This window comes from Macaca mulatta, chromosome 5 (assembly GCF_049350105.2).
Source record: "Macaca mulatta isolate MMU2019108-1 chromosome 5, T2T-MMU8v2.0, whole genome shotgun sequence".
Taxonomy (NCBI): domain Eukaryota; kingdom Metazoa; phylum Chordata; class Mammalia; order Primates; family Cercopithecidae; genus Macaca; species Macaca mulatta.
Genome location: NC_133410.1, coordinates 19,749,987 through 19,771,510, shown reverse-complemented (window position 1 = coordinate 19,771,510; position 21,524 = coordinate 19,749,987). Strand labels below are relative to the sequence as shown.

The window sequence follows — 21,524 nt, the reverse complement described above, 5'->3', positions numbered from 1 at the left end:
AACACTCATTTTTAAAGACTTATTTCTAATATTTAAAGAAAGATATATAAGCTTTTACGCTCTCAGAAGAGAAAAAAGAGCATTAATTTCATGAAGGATTACAAAGTAATAGAGGCTAGCACAATAGTAATTAAGCCAAGAGAAAGTCTTTGGCATGTAATTGCAACAGAAAATTTTCTATTGCAATCTATTATTAAAATATTATGTAGGACATAACGAGAAAACAAGTCAGAAGAAAATAATTACAAAATCTTTTTAAAAATTCTGTATTAGCAACATTCAAAGCTAGTAAGATGGAGTAGTAAAAAAAGAATCTGATATTTCTGGGATCCTAGATCGCTCAAGTACACCTCTGTGTTCCCCTTCCAAATCTTAATGTGTTGTTTCTAAACTTTATTTACACGTATACTATCTCCTCCTCCACACCCCCTCCACTCCCACCACAAAATCTAATATGCTTGGCCTGTCTCTTTCTACTTGTCCCATTTCCCATACTGACCCACAGGATATGGAAAACTACCTAGGGAGGGTTTCCCACTGAAAAGCTGTGGCATCATTATTTAGCATTTGTTCACTTCCACTCCACAGAAGAAGAAAGGAGAAATATATTTTGCATTTAAATTCTCAGAAGAGCAAGCAAGAATTTCCTTGCTGCAGAGGAGACATGGGATTAGCTAGGGGAAGGTTCTGCACATCTCCTCAAGGTGTCCGAATGCTAATTCTCTGCCTAGGACCCAAACACAACAAAGAAATTTATTACCTAGTAGGCTCTGGGACTTACTTCCTCTTGTAAACTATTCTAGGCATCCATCATGGAAAGAATATAATCAATCAAACAACCCATTGAAATTGGTCAAACGAGATAATTTCGCTAAAGCCTTATGTCTGCCATTTTAAAAATTGTGTATGATCAGGCAAATTTTCTCATAACTAATTCCTTCAGAAGTACCTAGAATGGAACTAAATTATGCAATGTTAAGATAGTCACATATAATTCTATCATTAAGATCTGATTAAACAAAATTCCCACTAGCAAGGACTGCTTTTATGGAAATATTTCTAAGATGAGATTATCTGAATGCTTCCTTCAAATGCTTAAAGTTCAATTAGTCTAGTAATTTGACGCCACGTAGTTATGAAATCCTCCATATTTTTGTACCTTGAAAAGTTAGAATAACCAATTAAACTATTCCAGCACTGTGTGTGCATGTGTGTGTGTGTGTCTACACCTATGTGGTATGCACGCACTTACAGACAGAATAGTGCAATCATCTGGACGTCTGAGTCAGAAAGACAGCAAATGAAAGAGAAAAAAGTATTTTTCCTCAATGAACTAAGTTAATCATTTGGTTTTCTGAACTTTTCAATGGTCAAAACTAAACCACTGAAAATACTTTAAAGAAAAAAAAACTGTACCACTGTGCCACATGGAATGCCATATTAAGCACCGTGAAAGTACACAAGCCCTACATTTATTCAATCTGAGTCTGGTCTGAGCAGCAGGGCTTGACCTAGGGACAGAAACTCTGAGTTCTAAAAGGAAAATAACAGTATCAATTTCACATAGTTACCCGTGGCTGAAATGAGACAGTATATGTTAAATATATAGTCAATTTAATAATATGCCTAAAAGTTTAAAAAAAAAAAAAAGACTTAAGGAATAATATTCTACTTACACTTCCGCCACGTTGCTCTAGCTTTTGTAATGCACTGGTGATTGGCTCTTTGAATTTCTTGTCCATTAATCTCTTGGAAAGCTTTTAAAGTAAGATTGGGGGAAACGAAATGACTTTAAACTTAACAATGTTCACCATATGCATAAGTAAATCTTCAGAAGCACCTCTTGTTTTAGATTTCAAGGCTTCTCTTAGGAAGCATCTCATTGAAATTTATGTTATAGGTACCTCTGTATTTGTTTTAAAAAACAATTTGCATTATTTCAAGTAAAACCAATCCTATAAAATCTGCTACAGTATGCTATCTGAAGTTTTCTATAAAATAGCATATTTTGCGATTTTGTAATCTGCAAGAGCATTGAAGACCATGATGGAAAGCTTTGCCTCTAAAGCACACTTTTTCCCGCAATAAAAAGGGAAGAGAGGACAAAGGACAGAGGACTTACATGAGTAATTTAGTAATAGTGAACGCCCTGGGGATGGAGAGGGCCCCTCTCTAGTCTTCCAGTTGCTTTCTTCAGACTGCATTACCCTACTGAATCTGTATACACCCTGTATAGCACAGAGGTTAATAGGCAGATCCAGGGGCCATCAGCATCAGAATCACTTGAGATGCTGTTTAAAAATGCAGATTCTTGGGTCTCATGCCATACTTAACCAGAATCCCAGGGCAGAAGCCCAGATTCTGCATTTTAAGCAAGATTTTCAGGTGATTTATTCCCTCTGTAAAGTCCCTACATTTGTAGCTCAGGAAAGGTATAGTTTATTTTGCGTAGAGGAAAAAATGAGTTGTATATAGGGGTTCAGTAACTGGTTTTGAAAAATTTCTTCTAGAAGAATACCCTTTCTTCCAATAAGCATCTAATGTAGAAGTCTATAAACCAGATGAAAAACAAGGCTTTGAGGCTGAAAGGTACGGAAGATGGGGATGAGGGACAAAGGGGGTCCGATAGCAACTCACTGACATCCTCAGTGGTGTCTGTCTCATAGTGAGTGGTAACAGACCAGGAACTAACCCTCACACAACCTATTTCTAGAGCTCTTTATATAATACCAGGATCTGACGGTCAGGGTGGTGTCTAGGTCTTCCCAAAATACTGGCAGCCCAGGAAAGCTAGGTAACATTTCAGTCAGTCCTTGTCTAGGAAAATGAGAGCTCTGAGGAATGTAAGTGACCAAAGATAAATGCCACTGACCCAGAAAGATTAAAAAACAAAACAAATGTGTACAATTGTTAATCTGGCCTTTTCTGCCACTGGAGGTGGGACTGAGAGGCTATTTAGGAAGCCTTGCTTGACTGACTTTGAGGAAGGATCCAGTGTGATTCCTTTTCTCTACATATCACTTCCCCTTGACACCATCCCAATATTCTCAGCAGATGTCCTTGCTGCTTTATTTCTACATCCCCCACCCACCTGCAAAAAACAAACACAAAAAACAAAATCAAAACCAACAATCTCCACAAGGGCTGAGAGCATGCCTGTTTCTGCTCAGGATTATCTTCTCAATGCTTGGCACACCTGGCACAAAACAGGACAGCAGAGTGCAAGAGATTATTATTAAACTACTGAATATTTCAATGAATCACTTTGTACACTAGTGTGAAATTCCCGTAGCTGGTCAGCCACACCCCCTGACATGAAGCTTACAATTATCTGCCAAGATTCTCTTTCTTCTGTCCTAAGACTCCTCAAATGTCCAGGCTTGAGAGTCTATTCTCACTATGTCTTCTCCTCACCTGAAACCTCATGGAATTTCATCTACCACTTATGAGCATATCTATCCTGATAGTCACCATCGCCCCTACTTCTTACAGTGTTAACCAGGTGGTTCTTGGTGTGTATTACACTATTTGTGGAATAGGAAGTTAAAAATATAGTTCTAGGATCTCTCATATGGATGGATCCAAGAAAAAACAGTGGACCCATGATCAAAATCATACCTCAGCTGTGAAATACAGAAGAACGCAGACATGGAGGTCCTACCTAAGACGTTAATCTTTCTAACGGTATGTATGTCCCTTGCCTAATGTTTGGCCCTTGCCCCTAGCTCTTGAATGATAACCTCTAAGCTCTTGGAATGTCCTGCCAGGTAGGGTATCCTTGTCAACATGGGAGTTTCGGGCAACACCAGGTAGTCTATACAATGTGATTTATGATGAGAACTTTGGTTCACAGGGTATTAGTTCGACTTCTAGAGAGGGTGCAGACTAATGTCAACCACACAGGCAGGCAGTCTTGCCTGCATGACAGACACCAATAAAAATCCTGGACACTAAGGCCCAGGTGAGCTTCTCTAGTTGGCAATACTCCATGCACGTTGCCACACATTGTTGCTGGAAGAAGTAAACACTGCATGAACAACTACACTAGGAGAAGAAAACTGAAAACTCCATGCCCGGTATCTCTTGGACCCTGCCCTATGTGCCTCTTACCTATGCTGCTTTTAATCTTTTTTTGTTATAAGAAACCGTAACAGTGAATAACAGCTTTCCTGAGTTCCATGGATCGTTCTGGCAAATCATCAAACCTAAGAGTGGTCTTGGGAACCTCAGGAGCTGCACAGGGTCCCAGTAAATATTTATAGTAAGGACTAAAGTTACACATATCAGGAAAAAGTCTCTTCCTGAATGCAATTTACAGATTCACTAAAACATCACGATGAAAACCAAAAATACTTAAATGTGTTTGGTAATATATGATTACACAAGACAGCATATGAGCACTGCTTATAATTCATAGTTATTCAACATGAACATAATACCATCTTACTGTTCATTAGCTTTTATCCATTCAACTTTTTTTTCTTTTTTTTTGACCAAGTCTTGCTCTGTCACCAAGGCTGGAGTGCAGTGGCACAATCTCGTCTCACTATAACCTCTGCCTCCCACGTTCAAGCAATTCTCCTTCTTCAGCCTCCTGAAGCTGAGACTACAGGCGCATGCCACCACACTTGGCTAACATTTTGTATTCTAGTAGAGATGGGGTTTCACCATGTTGCCCAGGCTGGTCTGAAACTCCTGAGCTCAGGCAATCCACCCACCTCCACCCCCAAAGCACTAGGATTACAGGCGTGAGCCACCAAGCCTGGCTGGTTTACTTTTTATTATAACCCTAAACTCTGCTCATGTAGCTGTTTTCCATTAAAAAAAAAATAATAAAACTAATACTGTCCATTAGTAAAATGTTTTATGAATGAGTTCTATATTTTTTGTTAAGGATGATAAGATTTTTAAAGTTTTGAGTTAAAGATTTGAAGTTGTTAAATCATAAAGAGAGATGATTGGTGCATGATACATACAGCCAATCATTATCTAATCTCTGCAGTACTTACGCTTGTAAGCAGATGCTTCAGATGGTCGTTTAGAGAAGGACCAACAACAACACTTAGCTGAACTAGGGCATTCAATCCTCTTTCAAACACTTCATCATCCGAATGGACCTGTAAGGTTGGTTAGTTGGGGATGTAGGGGCATCAGGGAAGAGAAGAGAAAAGGAAAGAAAAGATAGATTAGACAAAAGGGTAAGCAAGTAGAGAAAATGGTAAGATTAAACATCTAAAATCAGAAGATAGTCAACAAAACCTAGAATTTTAAAAATAACCTTCAACACAGGACATCTAGAAGCAAAAAAAATTTTCCATCTGACTGAAGCATTAACTAAAATATATCTAGCATACAGAAAGACTGATTTGAGGTTGATTACATCCTCAAATTACTTAAAATGTCCCTTTTTACCTTTAGTACATCCTCTAAAGATGTCTTCAAGTATGTAGTTATCTGGCCCTGAGTAACAGTTCCCTAATTCTGCAAATATGTCACAATCACAGATAAAGAACTAATTTGCATATAATTTGGAGGAAAAGACACAATATTTTAAATACATTACAGCTTTCTTTTCTATCATATGTTTTCAACTATAAAGTACAATGAAATACATGACATACCAGAGCTGCCTTTAGCACAGGAATCAGTCTAGGTAGCAAAGGAACAGCTTTTTCAGAAGCACCTCTGACCAAAAGTAATTCTCTAAAGCCCTCCTTTGACACAAAGGTGTATGGATGCTTGGTTTCTCTCAAACCCTGCCAAAGACCAAGAGGAAACATGATTTACTACCCATTTCATTATGGTAATAACAGAAAAATTGAATGTTTACTTGCTTAAACAAAAATCAAGTTTCATTGTTGTTTTCCTAATCATAATTACAATTTCAGCAGTTACAATTTCAGTTACACTGAGAAACTGTGAGACAAAGGGTCCCTTGGTATCCCAAGGGAGACTGGTTCCAGGATCCCAATGGATACCAAAACCTGTGGATACTAAAATTCTTCATATAAAATAGCACACTATGTGCACATACTCTCATATAGTTTAAATCATCTCTAGATTACTTATAATCCTATTACAATGCAAATGCTTCATAAATAATTTTTATATTGTATTTATTTGTATTTTTTATTGTTGCACTGTATTTTTTTTAATAGTTTCTATCTGCAGCTGGTTGAAACCCTAGATGTGCAACCCATGGATAGGAAGGGCCAGCCGTACAGGAGACAGGAGTAATCCCTACCCACAGAAGGGAAGGAAGGGAGAAGAGAAAGAAAAAAATAAGAAAAAGGAAAAGAAAAGAAATGAAAAACAGGGGAGGCAAGAAAAAATATAAAAAGAAAGAGAAAATAGGGAGGAAGGAAAAAGCAGGAAATGGAAGGAGGAAAAGGAAAGGTAAATGAAAATACAGAAAAAAGAAGGGAAACTCACTAGGATAATAAAAACATTTTGTTACGTACACTCAAACACTTTCTGAAAGCAGAGCATATTACTCTGTTTATAACCACTCCTTTATGAATGCACGGCTATGAGACCCACTACATTTAGTGATTTTATGACTTAATAAGTTTCTAAAATAAATTTCCTTCATATTTAAGTATTTTATATTAACATATTTAGAAAGCAAGTATTATACTATATGCATTTTAAAGGCATATTAAGATTTTAAATATCATTTGTAATACTGAAATGCAGTATGAAAATATTTTTTAAAAACTGCAAATCATATCTCACTATGCCTTTCACCCTAAATGCATTAGAAACAATTAGCTAGGACTCTTTTATGATTTTACCAATCACAGTGAGTCAAGATAAAAGGGCCATCTGACTTTTTTCAAAATGATAAAGCAAAACAAACAAAATCAACAGTAAACTCCTTCAGTTTGACTAATTATCTATGAAGTGAATAAATATAATCAGCTGCAAAATCATGCTTAGAAATACTAATTTTCAACTAATTTGTCCTTCAGACCTAAATATCTGCTTCCAAATAGTAATGAAACATTTCCCTTCCTCAAAGGTGTCATGCTTTTGAAAACCATCCTGCCAAGCACATGGGTATCATTTTGGATCACAGGTTCTATCATCTTAGCAGTGTCCTGTAACCTATTCATTTTAGAGATAACTCTCAGATTAAAAGCTGAAGTGGATTTCAGCCATGGTTCTTCTGTCACTACTTATCTGTTAGAAAATGAGGCCAGGAGAAAGACAAACATATACTCAATACAGAAAGAAAAGCATTGACATTTGGACAATAGGTACATAAAAAGCTGACTTTAAGCAGAAGTTAGAGTCCCTTTAAAGATATCCCAAATTAAAGCACTCCCTGTACAACGTGATTAGCTACAGTACACTTTCCAAGCTATCACCAGTTTTGATTAGTCTAAAACAAAAAACAAAAAACAACAACAACAACAACAAAAACATGGTTTGCTACCTGGTACAAAAGGCTTAAAGTTTAAATAAGAACTAAGGAAACATCACAAATTTTGTGTGTGTGTGTGTGCGTGCGTGTGTGTGTTTGAGACAGCATCTCACTCTACTGTGCCTGGCTAACGTGAATTTTTTTTTCTTTTGTAGAAACAGGGTCTCCCTATGTTGCTCAAGCTGGTCTCAAACTTCTGGGCTCAACTGATCCTCCCGCCTTGGCCTCCTAAAGTGCTGGGATTACAAGCATGAGCCACAGTACCCAATCTAACCTTTAATGCCAACTTCAGAACTGAATTTCAAAATAGGCTACCTGTAAAAATACACTACCTGTAATACTGAGCAATAAATTAAGAAAAACAAAAACTTATAGTTTTTGCTAGTAACTGGTTAGTTTACTCTTAAGAGAGTAAACATATTTGGAAAATTAAAGGAGGAACTAGAGACTTTGATGTTTCATTTTAATTAAAGAATCTCAATTGGAAAAATTACTTTTTTCTCTTCTGCTCCCACTTGGTCCTCCCCACAGGTTTTATAGGAAAGGCAAATGATATTAACCTAAAAAGGTACTGCCATGTTTATAGAGTAAGTTACACAGTAGTAACTAATCTAAGTAAAACTATCAGTGAAAGAACTCAGGTGTTTTATTACTAATATCACCGAAACTCGAATCATTTGTTTCTTACTAATGACAACAAAATGATCCTTAACTTTTAACAAGGCAAGTAATTAAAAGTTTAAATACAAGACAGCTGGTTAATTCATTGCTCTACTTCTGATTCTAATTCTAGGAATAAAATTCATAGAAGATAGCAATGATTCACTTGAAGCTAAGACTCCACCAACATTTTTCCTGACACAAATGTTAAACTATATAAAGAAAGCTATCCAAAGTTTTTTTTTTTTTTTTTAAATAGCCTATAAAACTACCTCCATGATATTGTACTGGAAATGTACAAGTAAAGCAGAGAGCTGGAGTGTTCTCCAAAAGAACACTTAGGTAGGTAGTCTCAATTCCCTAAGAAACACATCATGTCAACACGATTGGTTGTACACAGAACCACTTACCACTATCTGACAGTTTTCAGTTTAATCCCGGATGTTTCCCTGATTTCACTACTACCAAAAAATCTCTCTCCTCATTATGAGTCCATGTATTTTTTTAAATAAGTACAAATATTTCATCCAGTTATCTATAAATCCCTATGCAGACTAATTCCATGTTTACGAAGCTGATTAATCAATTTCAAATAACTATATAAGAATCATAATTATTTCCTAAGGGGGTGTGGTGTTTCAATGCCTATTGTGTGCTTCCTTTTTCAAAAGCACAGAATGAAATTTACTGACAAGCTACAAAGTAACATTTAATGCAATTTTTAACATTTTTTTCCTAATAGAAGAGATAGCATATTTACCTCGGCTAAAGTAATAAGAAGTGGATCAAATGAAAGACTTTCAGGAGGACATTCCCACTGTAATCTGTGTTTTACTGAACCATGTACCAATCTAAAATATAAAAGTCAGTGAATGCAACAAGAAAAATATAATTCTATATTAAGCAGGTATCATCTAACATAGAGCATAACCATATTAGAACAAGGACATTTTACAAAGCAATGTCAATAATCCTACAAAATCCTACTCTTTCAGCAAAAGTGACCCCACATGTGTTAAGGTTACAGTTTTGGTGCTTAAGCATGTTGCTGTCTGTGAATCTTAACGCAAACGTTCCAGGTGATATCTTTTGGTAATATGACACAGTAGGTAATCTACAGAAACGAAAAAATGCAAACAAAATGTAGTAATTATTAAAAATGTTGTACAAGGAACATTCTTTTTCAGATATAGATCATGTAACCCTAACACTAACAACCTGAAGGCAAAACCAAGTTTTCTCCCTGTTAAAGAGAAGAAAACTGAGGCCAGGAAGGTAAAATGGCCCATTCAGGGTTACAAAGTGGTGGCCCCTGAATTAGGGTTTCTGCCTCTTTTAACTGTTTTTTTTTTTTTGCTTTGTTTTGTTTTTGAGATGGAGTTTCGCTCTTGTTGCCCAGGCTCAAGTGCAATGGCGCGATCTTGGCTCACCGCAACCTCTGCCTCCCAGGTTCAAGCAATTTTCCTGCCTCAGCCTCCTGAGTAGCTGGGATTACAGGCATGTGCCACCACACCCGGCTTGCTTTTTTTTTTTTTTTTTTTAGTAGAGATGGGGTTCCTCCATGTTGGTCAGGCTGGTCTCGAACTCCTGACCTCAGGTGATCCACCTGCCTTGGCCTCCCAAAGTGCTGGGATTACAGCCTTTATTGAGGAATAACTGATTTGCAATAAACTGCACATATTTAATGTATACAATTTGGTATGTTTCTATGTACAAATACACTCAAGGAACTATCATCACAATCATGATAGTGAACTTAATCCATCAACCTAAATGCTTCTCTGAACTCCTTTGTAATGTTCTCAACTTCTTGACTCCTTTAGGCTTATTTTCATAAGAGCAAGACGTCTCTGTAAAATTGTTTTTACATTTTTGCAACAATAAATTGTTGAGGGGTGGGGAGTAGAGAGTTAAGAACCTTTAAATAGGGTTTCAAATCAGAATCTAAATATGAAATAACAATAAACTGAAGAGTATTTATTGAGCTTATTTTTCACTCCAAATCTGAAAATACCATTAAAAAACTAGATTTCTTTAACTTTGGAACAAAAATAAATAAATGCTGTAATCCTTTCCACAATCAAAATAAAATTTTCTATCATCTAGAACAGGCTAAAACTGGATGCACTCTGAAGAAATGCTTTATAGAAATAAATCATAAAATGATATATTATCCATAGTCTGTATTTTTAAAAAAATAGTTCTGACATCTGTCTAGAAAGGCAGCAAGAATTATATCCAAAAGGAAGCAAAAACGGCCATATGTATTTATTATGAAACAGAAACAATTTCATTAAATTGACAACTTTCATTTTACCAACAAGATAGGATTTTTTAATTTGCAACTTGCCCAAGCCTGTGAATGCTTAAATTGCTTATTTCAGAAAAAGGGTTTACGTAAATTTCTTAAACTAATTGATGGTTTATCATATATCCCAATAACTGTATTTTGGAATTAAAATGGTTATCTTCAACAACATCCAGGGATCTATAACAGTCCAAAAGAAAGTGTGAATACAGTCACCTTTATTTCAACCTCACTAGTAAATAAAACTTACAATACATTTAAACTAAACTGTATTGATTTTACTCAATGATTTTGAATAATCTGGTCAGTTATAAATTGTATTGATTTTACCTGCAAGGAATACCTCCTTTAGAGTAAATAGCTGCAAATGCAGAAGGCGCTCGTGACTGTTCACCAAACTAAAATAAAAAATGAAAATATTACTATCACCCATACTTCTGAGGTCAGACGCACACAGCCATCTTGCTTTTCAAACCACCAAGCTGGTATCAAAGTGTACCATTTCTACCCAGCAACACAATTGAGAAAAATTGTCAATTCTCTATTAGAATACCACAACTACACTTTGTACATCTTTTTTCCCCTAACGATTCAGAATGCTTGAAGGCGGCTGAAACCACATATTGATAGTTCTACCCTCTTCCCACTGTGACCCTTCAAGGTGAGGACTCTATGGAGAAGGGGTGTTAAGTACAGGAAAAGTATATTTGTTTTTTGCCTCCTGCACATCTCCTACTTTGTCCTCCAGCCAAATACAGATGGTGTAGGTAGTCACATTTCTCCAAACTGGCTTTAGGCTTCTATAAAAAACAAAGGATTACACTGGGCAGGAGGGAGAGAATTGAAGATGGAGAAGATTCTCACAAATACATGCCTGGATGTATTCTTTTAGATATATAACTTCATAACCTTTCAGTTTTGCTATATCTGAATAGATTGATTTTATACCTACTCTCAAAGATGATTTAAAGGATGGTTAATCTCAACAATCAAACAATCACAGCAAAAATAATTTCAATAAAATAAGAGACTTAAAGAGGATTTAGGAACAAAAAGTAAGTATTTTATCACATGGTACTTTTAATATATAATCAAATGAAAAAATAGTTGCCTGAATTACAAAATATAAATTGACTTGTTTTAAAGACATAACTACATAATGTTTTTTAAGTCACACACAGTGGTAGTTTTAAAATGTCCTTAAAAAGTTTAGAATCAGCTCTTTTTTCCTCTGGAAAAGCATGAGTTTTGAGTAAAAGCACACAGGAGAAAATTCATTCAAGTTAAATTATAATAAAAGATTGATTTCTGGCCGGGCGTGGTGGCTCAAGCCTGTAATCCCAGCACTTTGGGAGGCTGAGGCGGGTGGATCACGAGGTCAGGAGATAGAGACCATCCTGGCTAACATGGTGAAACCCCATCTCTACTAAAGATACAAAAAATTAGCCAGGCATGGTGGCAGGTGCCTGTAGTCCCAGCTACTTGGGAGGCTGAGGAGGCAGGCGAATGGCGTGAATCCGGGAGGCAGAGCTTGCAGTGAGCCCAGATCACGCCACTGCACTCCAGCCCGGGCAACAGGGCAAGATGCCGTCTCAAAAAAAAAAAAAAGATTCATTTCCAGAACTCAATCCATGTTATGTGTAACAATTCACAAGAGGAATGTTTCACTTATCTAGTTACAATTTCTGCTAAGAAATACAAGTTTTAAAAATTATTTTCAAGTAATAAACATATTAGGTAAGACAGTTATTTGAAAAAAGAGAATAGAAGATGGAGAAGATTCTCACAAATATATGCCTAGATATATGTATTTGAAAAAAGTGCTCCACATATTGGGGAAAAAATTAAGACAAATTAGTACTATACTCTCAACATATTTTACTTCTACCACCTACAAGCAAACGATCTTTTTGGCCCTTACAGATCATGAAAATAATCCCTAAATTTTCAAAATACCCACAGAGACTACATTTCTGATTGAAATGTTAAACAATTCCTTTGCCTTTCTATTTTGTTCTAGAGATAATCATGGTTTCATCTTCCACGTCCCATAAAATCAGAATTTTTTTATGAATGGATTACTTTTATTCATTTTAACCCAATTTTACCAAGTCTAAAGGGAAAAATGTTATCCCATTCAATTTTTAATAATTTCAGGCTATAGTTCAACTCTGCATTAATGTTATATACCATACTATACTGAATTAGCATTTCAAAAAGTTTAACTCAAATATTTAAAATATTAATGTGCATAAATCACAATAGTGAATTCACATAAAATTAACACACCTGTTTAGTAACAGAGTTGAAAAATCTGAAAGTTTCCAGCATACCAGATGCCTCCACTGCCTCTCCCAAATCCCTACTACCTTTCGTCCAGAGGTAAATATTATTCTGACTTCCAACTCATTTTAGATTGGTAGCCTTTACATATCTTAGACATGCTTATCTCAGGTCAAATTATTTAACTATTTCCCAAAACTTTCCTCAATTTTTACTAAAACTTAGGACTAAGGTCATTAAATATTATTAATTCAAAAAGTACTTATTTAAAGAGACGAAGAAAATTGAAGCATCACCACAAACTCCCTCAACTAAATATAAGCAAAGGAAGTGAGAGCAACAAGATTATTAGGGCCTTCTTCAGGTGACACTGAAGACTTATTAGGGCCTTCTTCAGGTGACACTTCAATTTCCGTGACACTGAAGATTACAGAAAGAAGCAAAGGAACACAGCCGCTCCAACTATTTTTCACTTTTCTTTTATCAAGCCAGACACTCCTTCCATCTTGGAGAGCTCACTATACCCTTACTTCCTTAAGTACCTGCCATACTCTAGCTACCATCAAAGTCAGTCAGGAGCTTCAGCCACTCTCACAATCCCCTTCGAAAGCTGAAATCACTAATATCTCACCCTGAGTTGAGCACGGGGCAAATAACACCTTGTGCTGTTGCACAGGTGTGTTCACTTCTGTTTTTTATTACATAAATCCCATGTCTATTAAATCTCATTAAATTGTTAGGAAAGGGCAAAGGAGGCTAGTACTACAATTAGGATTTCTAGTGGAGCTAATTTACAGAATACAGAGGAACAGTCAGAGACCTTTATGCAACTATGGAAGCACGAAAAGCATTCTGTGGCAACTGAATACAAGTTTATTCATTGGGAAGTAAAACAACACTGCAAATAAAATCTAAAGCTAAAGTGCAATTTTCTATGCACGACAATGCGATAACCCAAAGAGGTTAACTTCTGTGTCTCCTTACCTCCATACTCACTCCCACATGTGGCTGATTATCTCAGTACCTCATCATCATAACCACAGGCCCTTCCTCATCATTAGCTCAAAACTAGCAAAGGGACAAAACTCAAGACAGCATCCAGAATTGTTCAATACTGTGTGAAAGGCCTTTAAAAAATCTACTGAGTTAGGAGTAGTTTTGGACCTACCGGGTTAATTGTTTTAGGGTTCAGTTTATCACTTGGTCGAGGATGAAGTTTTCTTGCAGACTCTGGAGAACTGGTTGACAATGAGGATTTGCTTCCTTGAACTGCATTCCTGTGTTTTATCTGTGTGCTTGATGATGTCCTCTGATCATAGTCACCTGGACAAAACAGACCATCAATAAAAACCAGGTAAAAGCAATAAAGTTCACCTTGCATCCATCTGTAACACATAAAGTGCCATTAACAAACTTGGCCTCTTCACTTAAAACACAAAGCTCTGTACCTCTTGCTCTGTTTTTCAACTGTGTACCTCCAGAGCCCCCCGATTTCTGCATTGCTTCCCTTTCACTCCTGCAGTTAAAAAAAAAAAAAAAGTTGATTTCAAAATTTGTTTGGAGGAGCATTTGTTATCAATACAAAGACCAAACCAGAACAGAGTATACAATTATATAATACAGTAAAAGATATACAAAAAAGTTGATATGGAGCAAAATACTGGAAAAGACTAATGAGAAAACATGAAATTATGTCAACTTCAATAGTATCAGTAACAGCAAAATAATCTTCTCCAAGAAAATGATGTACAAAAGTCAACTTTTTTTCCATTCAAATTGTCAAAATAAACTGTTAGAAACTCACTTCTAATCCTTGGCCACATCAGAAAACACAGACTAGATTTCTGAAAGGAGTGGTTGGCACATCCCCTATCATCCTCTCCACCTTCTCTGGCTTATTTCCGAAGTTCCAAATGTTACCATGTGCACATCAAGCTCTACTTTTCCAGGGACATAATGAACTCTCCTATCCAATGTATCACAAGCTCCTTAAACTTAATATAACTAAAACCGAGGCTGTCACACTGAAGTTATGAATCCCTTGTTAGCCCAGGGTACCACCAGTTTTCTGGTTCTCATACTGAAAACCAGAATCACCACTGTTTCCTTTTCCTTCATTTCCTACACTCAATGCTACATGTTGTGATGACAAAGAGCGAGCTTTGGGCTCAAATATGGGTCTACATCTCAGTTCTACCAATTATGAACTTTATGAATTTAGGCAGATTTAACCTCCCTAAACCTCGACTTCCTGACCTGTTTAAAGAGGGAAATAAAAGCCTATCAAGGTTTTCTGGGGGAGTAAATGAAATTCTCTGTCAAGTTACTCACCCACGGAATATTGGTTCACTTTTCCCTTACACAGTTCCTTTTCTTCTGCTAATGGAGGACTCTAGTTCATATCCCAAGGTTTCCGGCTAATCCAGTCAATTTCTACAATTGTGTATCTCTAGCAAGGAATACACACACACACACACACTCATACCCTAGTGCCTACTGGTATTTTTAGGCCAAGCTTCATTCCCAACTTACATGAAGCCTTTCCTGATCTTGGTTTTTCAAATGCATATTTCTATGGCATTCTGATTTCTATCCTGTGTCCTTATTTCTGCTTGATTACTCTGTTTCCTCACTTTCATGACAACTAGTTACTCTATTAGCACGTGTCTCACTTTAATGCCTTTAATAATGACTGCCTCTCAAGTATAGCGTAAGATCTTCCCTTAGGACAACACAGGTAAAGTCCTCTTCCACCTCCAAATGACAGCTTTTCAAATATTTGATGGCATTAACTCTTAACTCCTTCATTTTTTCTTCCTCAGGATAAACACTGATACTTTTTAAAATTATTCCTCACATGAAATGCTTTTAATCCACTTAACAAATTAGAAATCCTCAAAAGGAGGACAAATAGCCAGATATCTCAAACATGATGTACCAGCTTAAAGTCTGATACCATGTAAAGATAAACTAAATGTAAACTTGCTTCTGCACACTGAATAATTTCAATTTCCTTGATTTAATACATTGATCTCATTTATCTCATCCCACTACCAGCAGATGACTTATTTCCCAGTTACCACACTTCACCTTCATTCCCAGAGCATTTTCTAGTACTATGGTAATTAAAATCTCATTAAAGTTGTCAGATAATATTCTAAAATAAGCTGAGAGAAGCTTCAAATATGTTAACCTACTATCGTACTTCTGTGATCATTCAACAAGTATTTAATATGGTGCCTGACTTTTGTTTTGAGAAGCTCCTGGAAGGGGAACAACACAAGTTTCTGTTGGAAAAAAAAAAAAAAAATACATCAGTTTCCTCAACTCCATAATTGGGTATAATTACAGGAACTACTTTAAGTGTTGATGAAGACTAATACGAATATATGTAAAACAACATTTCTATAATGGTTGGCATACAATAAGGGCCACATGAATCTTAGCTATTATTATAATTCTCTTTACAAGGGTACAAAGTGTTCTTTAGTATTACTATTACTAACAACAGTGTGACCAAATGTTTTCTCCTTCTTAAAAAATTTGGTTTAACATCTTGGGCTACATCAATTTGAAGACCAGGTGAGTTCAATTTCTTTTGATCATCAATTGTTAACAGCTGCAACAGATGAACACGAAGCAAAGATGCGTACCCACAAACATAACAAATGCATAGGCAGCCACATCAAATTATGATGCACATTTTTCAATACTACCTACCAATTCAGTAGAAGTTTTGGATGGAATTTTATAGTTAAATTTCTATCTTCCTTCACGTCAAAAAGTTGTTCCTGTAACAAACCAATGGGAAGGTGTTGCATTATATTTTGAATGAGTTCAGAAAGTCACCAAAACTCATTTGGAAAAGTCTTAAACATGCTAGAAAATTGAGCTTCTACAGTTTGAGTATACAGGACAATTTTTAAGTACAATATACTTACATAATTTTCAGCAATAAATACACATACAGTAATGCAAACATGTATACATTCCCTTTCAAAATTCTGTATTAGTTTCTTTCCAAAGCAATTGCTTTTTCACTTTTTTATCATTTACCTTAAGGACAAATTACAGTTGGCTCTCCGTATACGCGGGTTCGACATCTATAGATTGACCCAACCACGGATACGGAGAGCAGACTGGGGGACTTCAACATGGGTGGATTTGGGTATCTGAAAGAGACTGGGGGGAGGGAGGGAGTCCTGGAGCCAATCCTCCACGCTCACCAAGGGACAACTGGAAGTGTGGTCAATTTTTAAAAATAACCACCTGGGAGCATACCACTGACAAGCCTGGAGTATGAGTTGTGAAAGAAAGTTTAATAAATCGTATCCTTGGTTAACTCTTCTTCCAAGTGGTTTTCCACTAAATAACATGTGAAGGATGGTGTAAAGGGGCAGTGATGGGAAGAAGCGAAGCAGTAAGAACTATTTTGTGTTATAAATATTATCAAGGTCACCGCTCATTCTTTTACAAAACAAGATAAAGGTTCTAATTATAGATATTAGAATCCATAAATCCACTTAACCTGGAACTAAACTACGTCACAATATCAGAAAGCAAACAAACCACCCTATGAAGCCCACACATTCCCCTTAAAGCTTCCTTGGCTGCTACAGGTCATCTATCTACAAGGGACTGCCGGCATCTTTGTCAATGGTAGGAAAGTGTACTTCCTATCATTGTTTGGACAGCTGATATAGCCTATTTCTTTCCCTGTATGTACTTTCTCCTGTACTCAGCTTTTAGACCACTGAACTAAAAAAATTCTCAGTCAGCAGAGGCCACATTTTTTTCCTGCTTTCTAATCCAGGTCTAGAAAGTTCCAAACGTGTAAGATCCCCACTAAAGAAACTATGTTCCATTTGTAAAGCTCTGTCAAATTCTAAAAGACCCAGAGCCCAACAGTCACTTATCCCAATCCCTTTGTTTAACCACAAATTCAAAGGGCCAGTATTAGGGGTCGCAGAATCTGCTTAGGGGTCTTAGAATCAACTTGCCATCTTCCCAGCCACCCCTCCTACACTCACTTCTAGATACTTAAAGACCAGTCCAGGGCCAGGATGCTATCAAAGTTAGCAAAAGAGGAAGACACAGAAAAAAAAAAAAAAAAGAAAAGAAAAAACAGATTATTTAAATGGGCCGAGGGAGGAGTTTACCAGTTTTAATTCAGGTTAACGAAGGATACTCTCGACAGACCCTCTACCCCAGGAAAGGAGGGGCACACTCCAAGTGCTCACGATCTCAAGGGTCCTTAGCAACGGGGTCCCAGGGCCCTAGCCACAGATCAGGAAGCAAACTGGCTTGGCCGACAGCGCGGACTGGACACCCGTACCCGCGGTTCACGGATCTGGGGACTCGTTCCTACCGCGCCTCTCTCCCGCCGCGACCGGCACACAAGCTGCCCCCCACCGGGGGCCGGGGGAGCTTATGCCCGGCACTCGGTGGGCCAACAGCCGCGGCCACTGCCACCGAGCGCCGGCGTTCGGGGAAATAAGGCTCCGCGCGGCCCGCCCCCGAATCTGGTCGCGCCGCGCAAAGACGTCAGACGCACGCTGCGTCTTCTAAACCAATAGTAAGAGGTCGCGGAGGAGCCCCGGAAGAGGGTTGCCCAGGCAACCAGCCGCCAGGCGTTCAGCGAGCAGCTCATGAACTACAGACGCTGTCTCTGGCGACAAAGGGGCACCTGGTGGAGGATGTTTTTCGACTAAGAGGTCCAGAGAGCAGAGGGAAGATGACGGGTTCCCAGTCGCCTGCGCCCTAACCTCTCTCCAACCCATGCGCTTAACTCCTAAACGCTTTTCTCGCACACTTAATACGCATTGTTCCTCAACTATCTTACCCTAGATACCCGGAGAGCTGAAGACTGTGAACTCCTCCCCCGAGTCTTCAGGGGTGAAAGCCACAGCCATCTGCATGCCCAGCTGTGGGATTTTCTTGTAGTTTCCTGTCCTATCTGGCTAACTCATAAGCCTAGCTGTGGAAATTCGTTTCCTGTCGTATTGTATGAATCTCATATGTTATTGCATTCTTCACAGTATATCCGCATTTAAGTAGTAAAAAGCATGATTTTGTGCTCCACATCATAACAAAACTGATGCTGCAGGAAAATGCATGTTCCCTTGCATTGCGTTCCACCAGCAACAATTTGGGTTGTCATAGTTAAGTCCAAGCCCTTTGGACCTGTCCACTGCACTCCTCTGTAGCATCCTCTACTGTTGCCAACCCAAAGCACTAACTTTTTGCGTAGGTAACACTAAAGTGGCATTATCTGAGCACTCGAGGCTGTGTAATCCTTTTGTGCTCGTGTAGCTCCATCCTTGCTTCCTGCCCAGCACCCCAGAAGCATCTTCATTAGACTGTGAGTTTCTTCAGGATAATGCCTTTATCTTTGCCCTTTTTGTTTCTCCGGCTTCAAGCATAATGCGGTGGGTATTCAAGAAATGCCCTCTGAATGAATAAAATGAATGAATAAATTCTGTCTATAATTTCTCTAATGTTCTGTGAACCTTGCATACAAATCTAAATTTTAAAATTTATTATAAAGTATTTACCTTTCTTTCTCACTAGATTGAAATTGTCCTTATAGCTTTTCTATCCCCAACGCCTAGCGCACTGCATGCTTAACTAACGTTTTTCTTTAAAAGGAAAAGAACAATTTTTTTAAAATCTTGTATCCTGTATCTTCGGCTACTTTTACTTTATAATCTCTCCTCTCCAGCTTCCTCAAGACATATTTTCCTTACCCTTAGCATCTTCAGTGTTGGACTCAGCAGAGCGCCTAGTTCGTGACCTTTTAACCCCTCCTCCCTGTACTGTGAGAATGATTTGTATTCAGTATTGCAGAGGAATGACATGCATATACGTTCTGGAGTTAGGCTATCTAAAACTCACCTCCACGCCTTATCAGCTATGAGTCCTTGGGGATGACAACCCCTACAAGCCTCCATTTCCTTTTCATCATTGGGTTCTTGTGAGGCTGAAATTTAAGAGCACAAATACCTGACACATAGGAAGTACTCAATATGTATTGACTAGTGCAATTATTCAAGTGAAAGCAAATTAAGACTAACATAGAGGACATCGTAAGTGGCAAAAGTCCCATGCTAGGTGTTGGTGTATGAACCATGGACAATGATATGGATTTTTCATATCTTTATAATAACCACAATTAGTATAAGCTGCTCCTAATCACAATTAAAACAGCCTCTTCTAAACTTTGTCATCATTTTAGACAATGAACAGAAAACATGCTCCTTGGCATTGCAACTCTATCAGGATATTATGCAGTAAGTGGTGAGTGCTTTCTTGAATACACTAGTTTGACAAGCTTGTGAGGCATCTTGCGGGAGCTAACTAGCATACAGTTGGATCTGCTCGTCTAGAGGGCAGGAAAGAGACCTGGGCGCACAGCTATGGGTTTTAGAGCCGTCAGCATATGTAGACACTGAGTTGGGCCATAGGGGTAAAATACCTTCTGAGGAAAGCTCACAGTGTGTGAGAAACAGAGACTGATTGTGGACTTTTGTCTTCTATTCAGGTTTTAAGGTTTAATTTTCTATTTAAGAGAGAATGGGATGAGGGAAAGAAGGTGACCTCTTTGTCTAGCAGTATGATAAATGATTCTGAAAAGACAGAATATGCCATATATTTTCTGTTTGCTCTTGTATAGGTACACTCTTCCCTTTGTCCTGTTATTTGCTCTGGGATGCTGATCGGTATCAACTATATCAACAAGGCTCCAATGCCTTCTGGTTTCTGACTGGGTTTGGCTGCTGAAGAACACTAATAGGAGATTAGAGAATTAGAGGAAAGTGAAGTCAGAGTATTCATTCTCCTGCTCCTATCCTTAAGGGGTTCCCTAAAGCTGGTCATACCCATAAGTGAAGGTCACATCTTTCTGCTATGGTCTGATTGTTTCTCTTCCGTCAAAATTCATAGGTTGAAATCCTAACTCCCAAGGTGATGGTATTTGGAGGCGGGGCTTTGGGGTGGTGATGAAGTCATAGGGTTGGAGCACTCATGAATGGAATTCGTGCCCTAATAATAGAGGCCTGAGAGAGAACCCTCACTCCTTCCACTATGTGAGGACACAGTGAAACAATTTCATCTGTGAATCAGAAAGTAGGCCCTTACCAGACACTGAATCTGTCGGCACTTTGATGTGGACTTCCCAGCCTCCAGAACTATGAGAAATCAATTTCTGTTGTTTATAAGCCACCCAATGTATGGTATTTCACTATAGCAGCCCAAATGGACTCAGAAACTTTCTAAATGTCAAACTTCAGTTCTAGGCACAAAATCTCAGAGGCTACTATCTCTAGATTACTGTACTGTCTGTGTGATTCCCTGTACCTTTATAAGTAAAATTTCTTCAAATTGTCCTATTTTTAATTTGTTACTCCATATTACATAACATTATGAATTAGGTAATAAATCTAACCAAAATAAACCACTCAGGATGATTTTTTTTCTCATTGTCCTCGTTCTCATTGTCTTGTGAAAAAATTATTCATTATTTATTTATTTACATTTAAGCCACCAAGCATTTTTAAGAAAATGTTGTCTTAGTTCTTGTAAAGAAAATCTCCTCGTTTTTATACTAATTACAGACAGAGCAATCATTCCCAATGATTATTCCCAAGTCCTAGCATTGAGAAATGAGATACAAGAAATTTGTATAATTTCCAGCACACTTTGTCAGGAAATGTTAGACATCATCATTATAAAGTCATTGAGTGTCCGCTTGCACATGGAACAAATTAAGCAGTGATCATGGCTCCTCAGGTGAAAGCAAATGAAATCAACATGAGTGAGCATATGAGGTAGCATTGTCCAATAGAAAAG

The 21,524-nt window shown here is 37.6% G+C and overlaps 1 protein-coding gene across 27 annotated transcripts in view; it reads right to left on the bottom strand.

The window, feature by feature from the left end:
* The window catches only part of PACRGL (parkin coregulated like), a 45,650-nt gene extending 27,483 nt beyond the window's left edge, over positions 1-18,167 (bottom strand). For 3 of the 27 annotated variants that reach the window (XR_001444680.3, XR_003729917.2, XM_028849000.2), the window contains exons 1-10: positions 17,837-18,167; positions 16,398-16,468; positions 15,875-15,964; positions 14,126-14,193; positions 13,846-14,000; positions 10,725-10,792; positions 8,847-8,937; positions 5,622-5,756; positions 5,010-5,117; positions 1,677-1,757 (exon numbers count right to left, since the gene is read on the bottom strand). Coding sequence is in view for 16 of the 27 variants with exons in the window: in XM_028849000.2 (XP_028704833.1) it covers positions 1,677-1,757; positions 5,010-5,117; positions 5,622-5,756; positions 8,847-8,937; positions 10,725-10,792; positions 13,846-14,000; positions 14,126-14,177 (690 nt within the window). In the remaining 11 variants the exon portion in view is untranslated. Of the gene's footprint in view, positions 1-1,676; positions 1,758-5,009; positions 5,118-5,621; positions 5,757-8,846; positions 8,938-10,724; positions 10,793-13,845; positions 14,001-14,125; positions 14,194-15,008; positions 15,965-16,397; positions 16,469-16,733; positions 16,860-17,836 lie in introns of all 27 variants that reach the window. The other 24 variants (XR_013417793.1, XR_013417791.1, XM_078003211.1 and 21 more) reach the window with 13 other exon arrangements.
* Between the last annotated feature and the right edge of the window lie 3,357 nt (positions 18,168-21,524).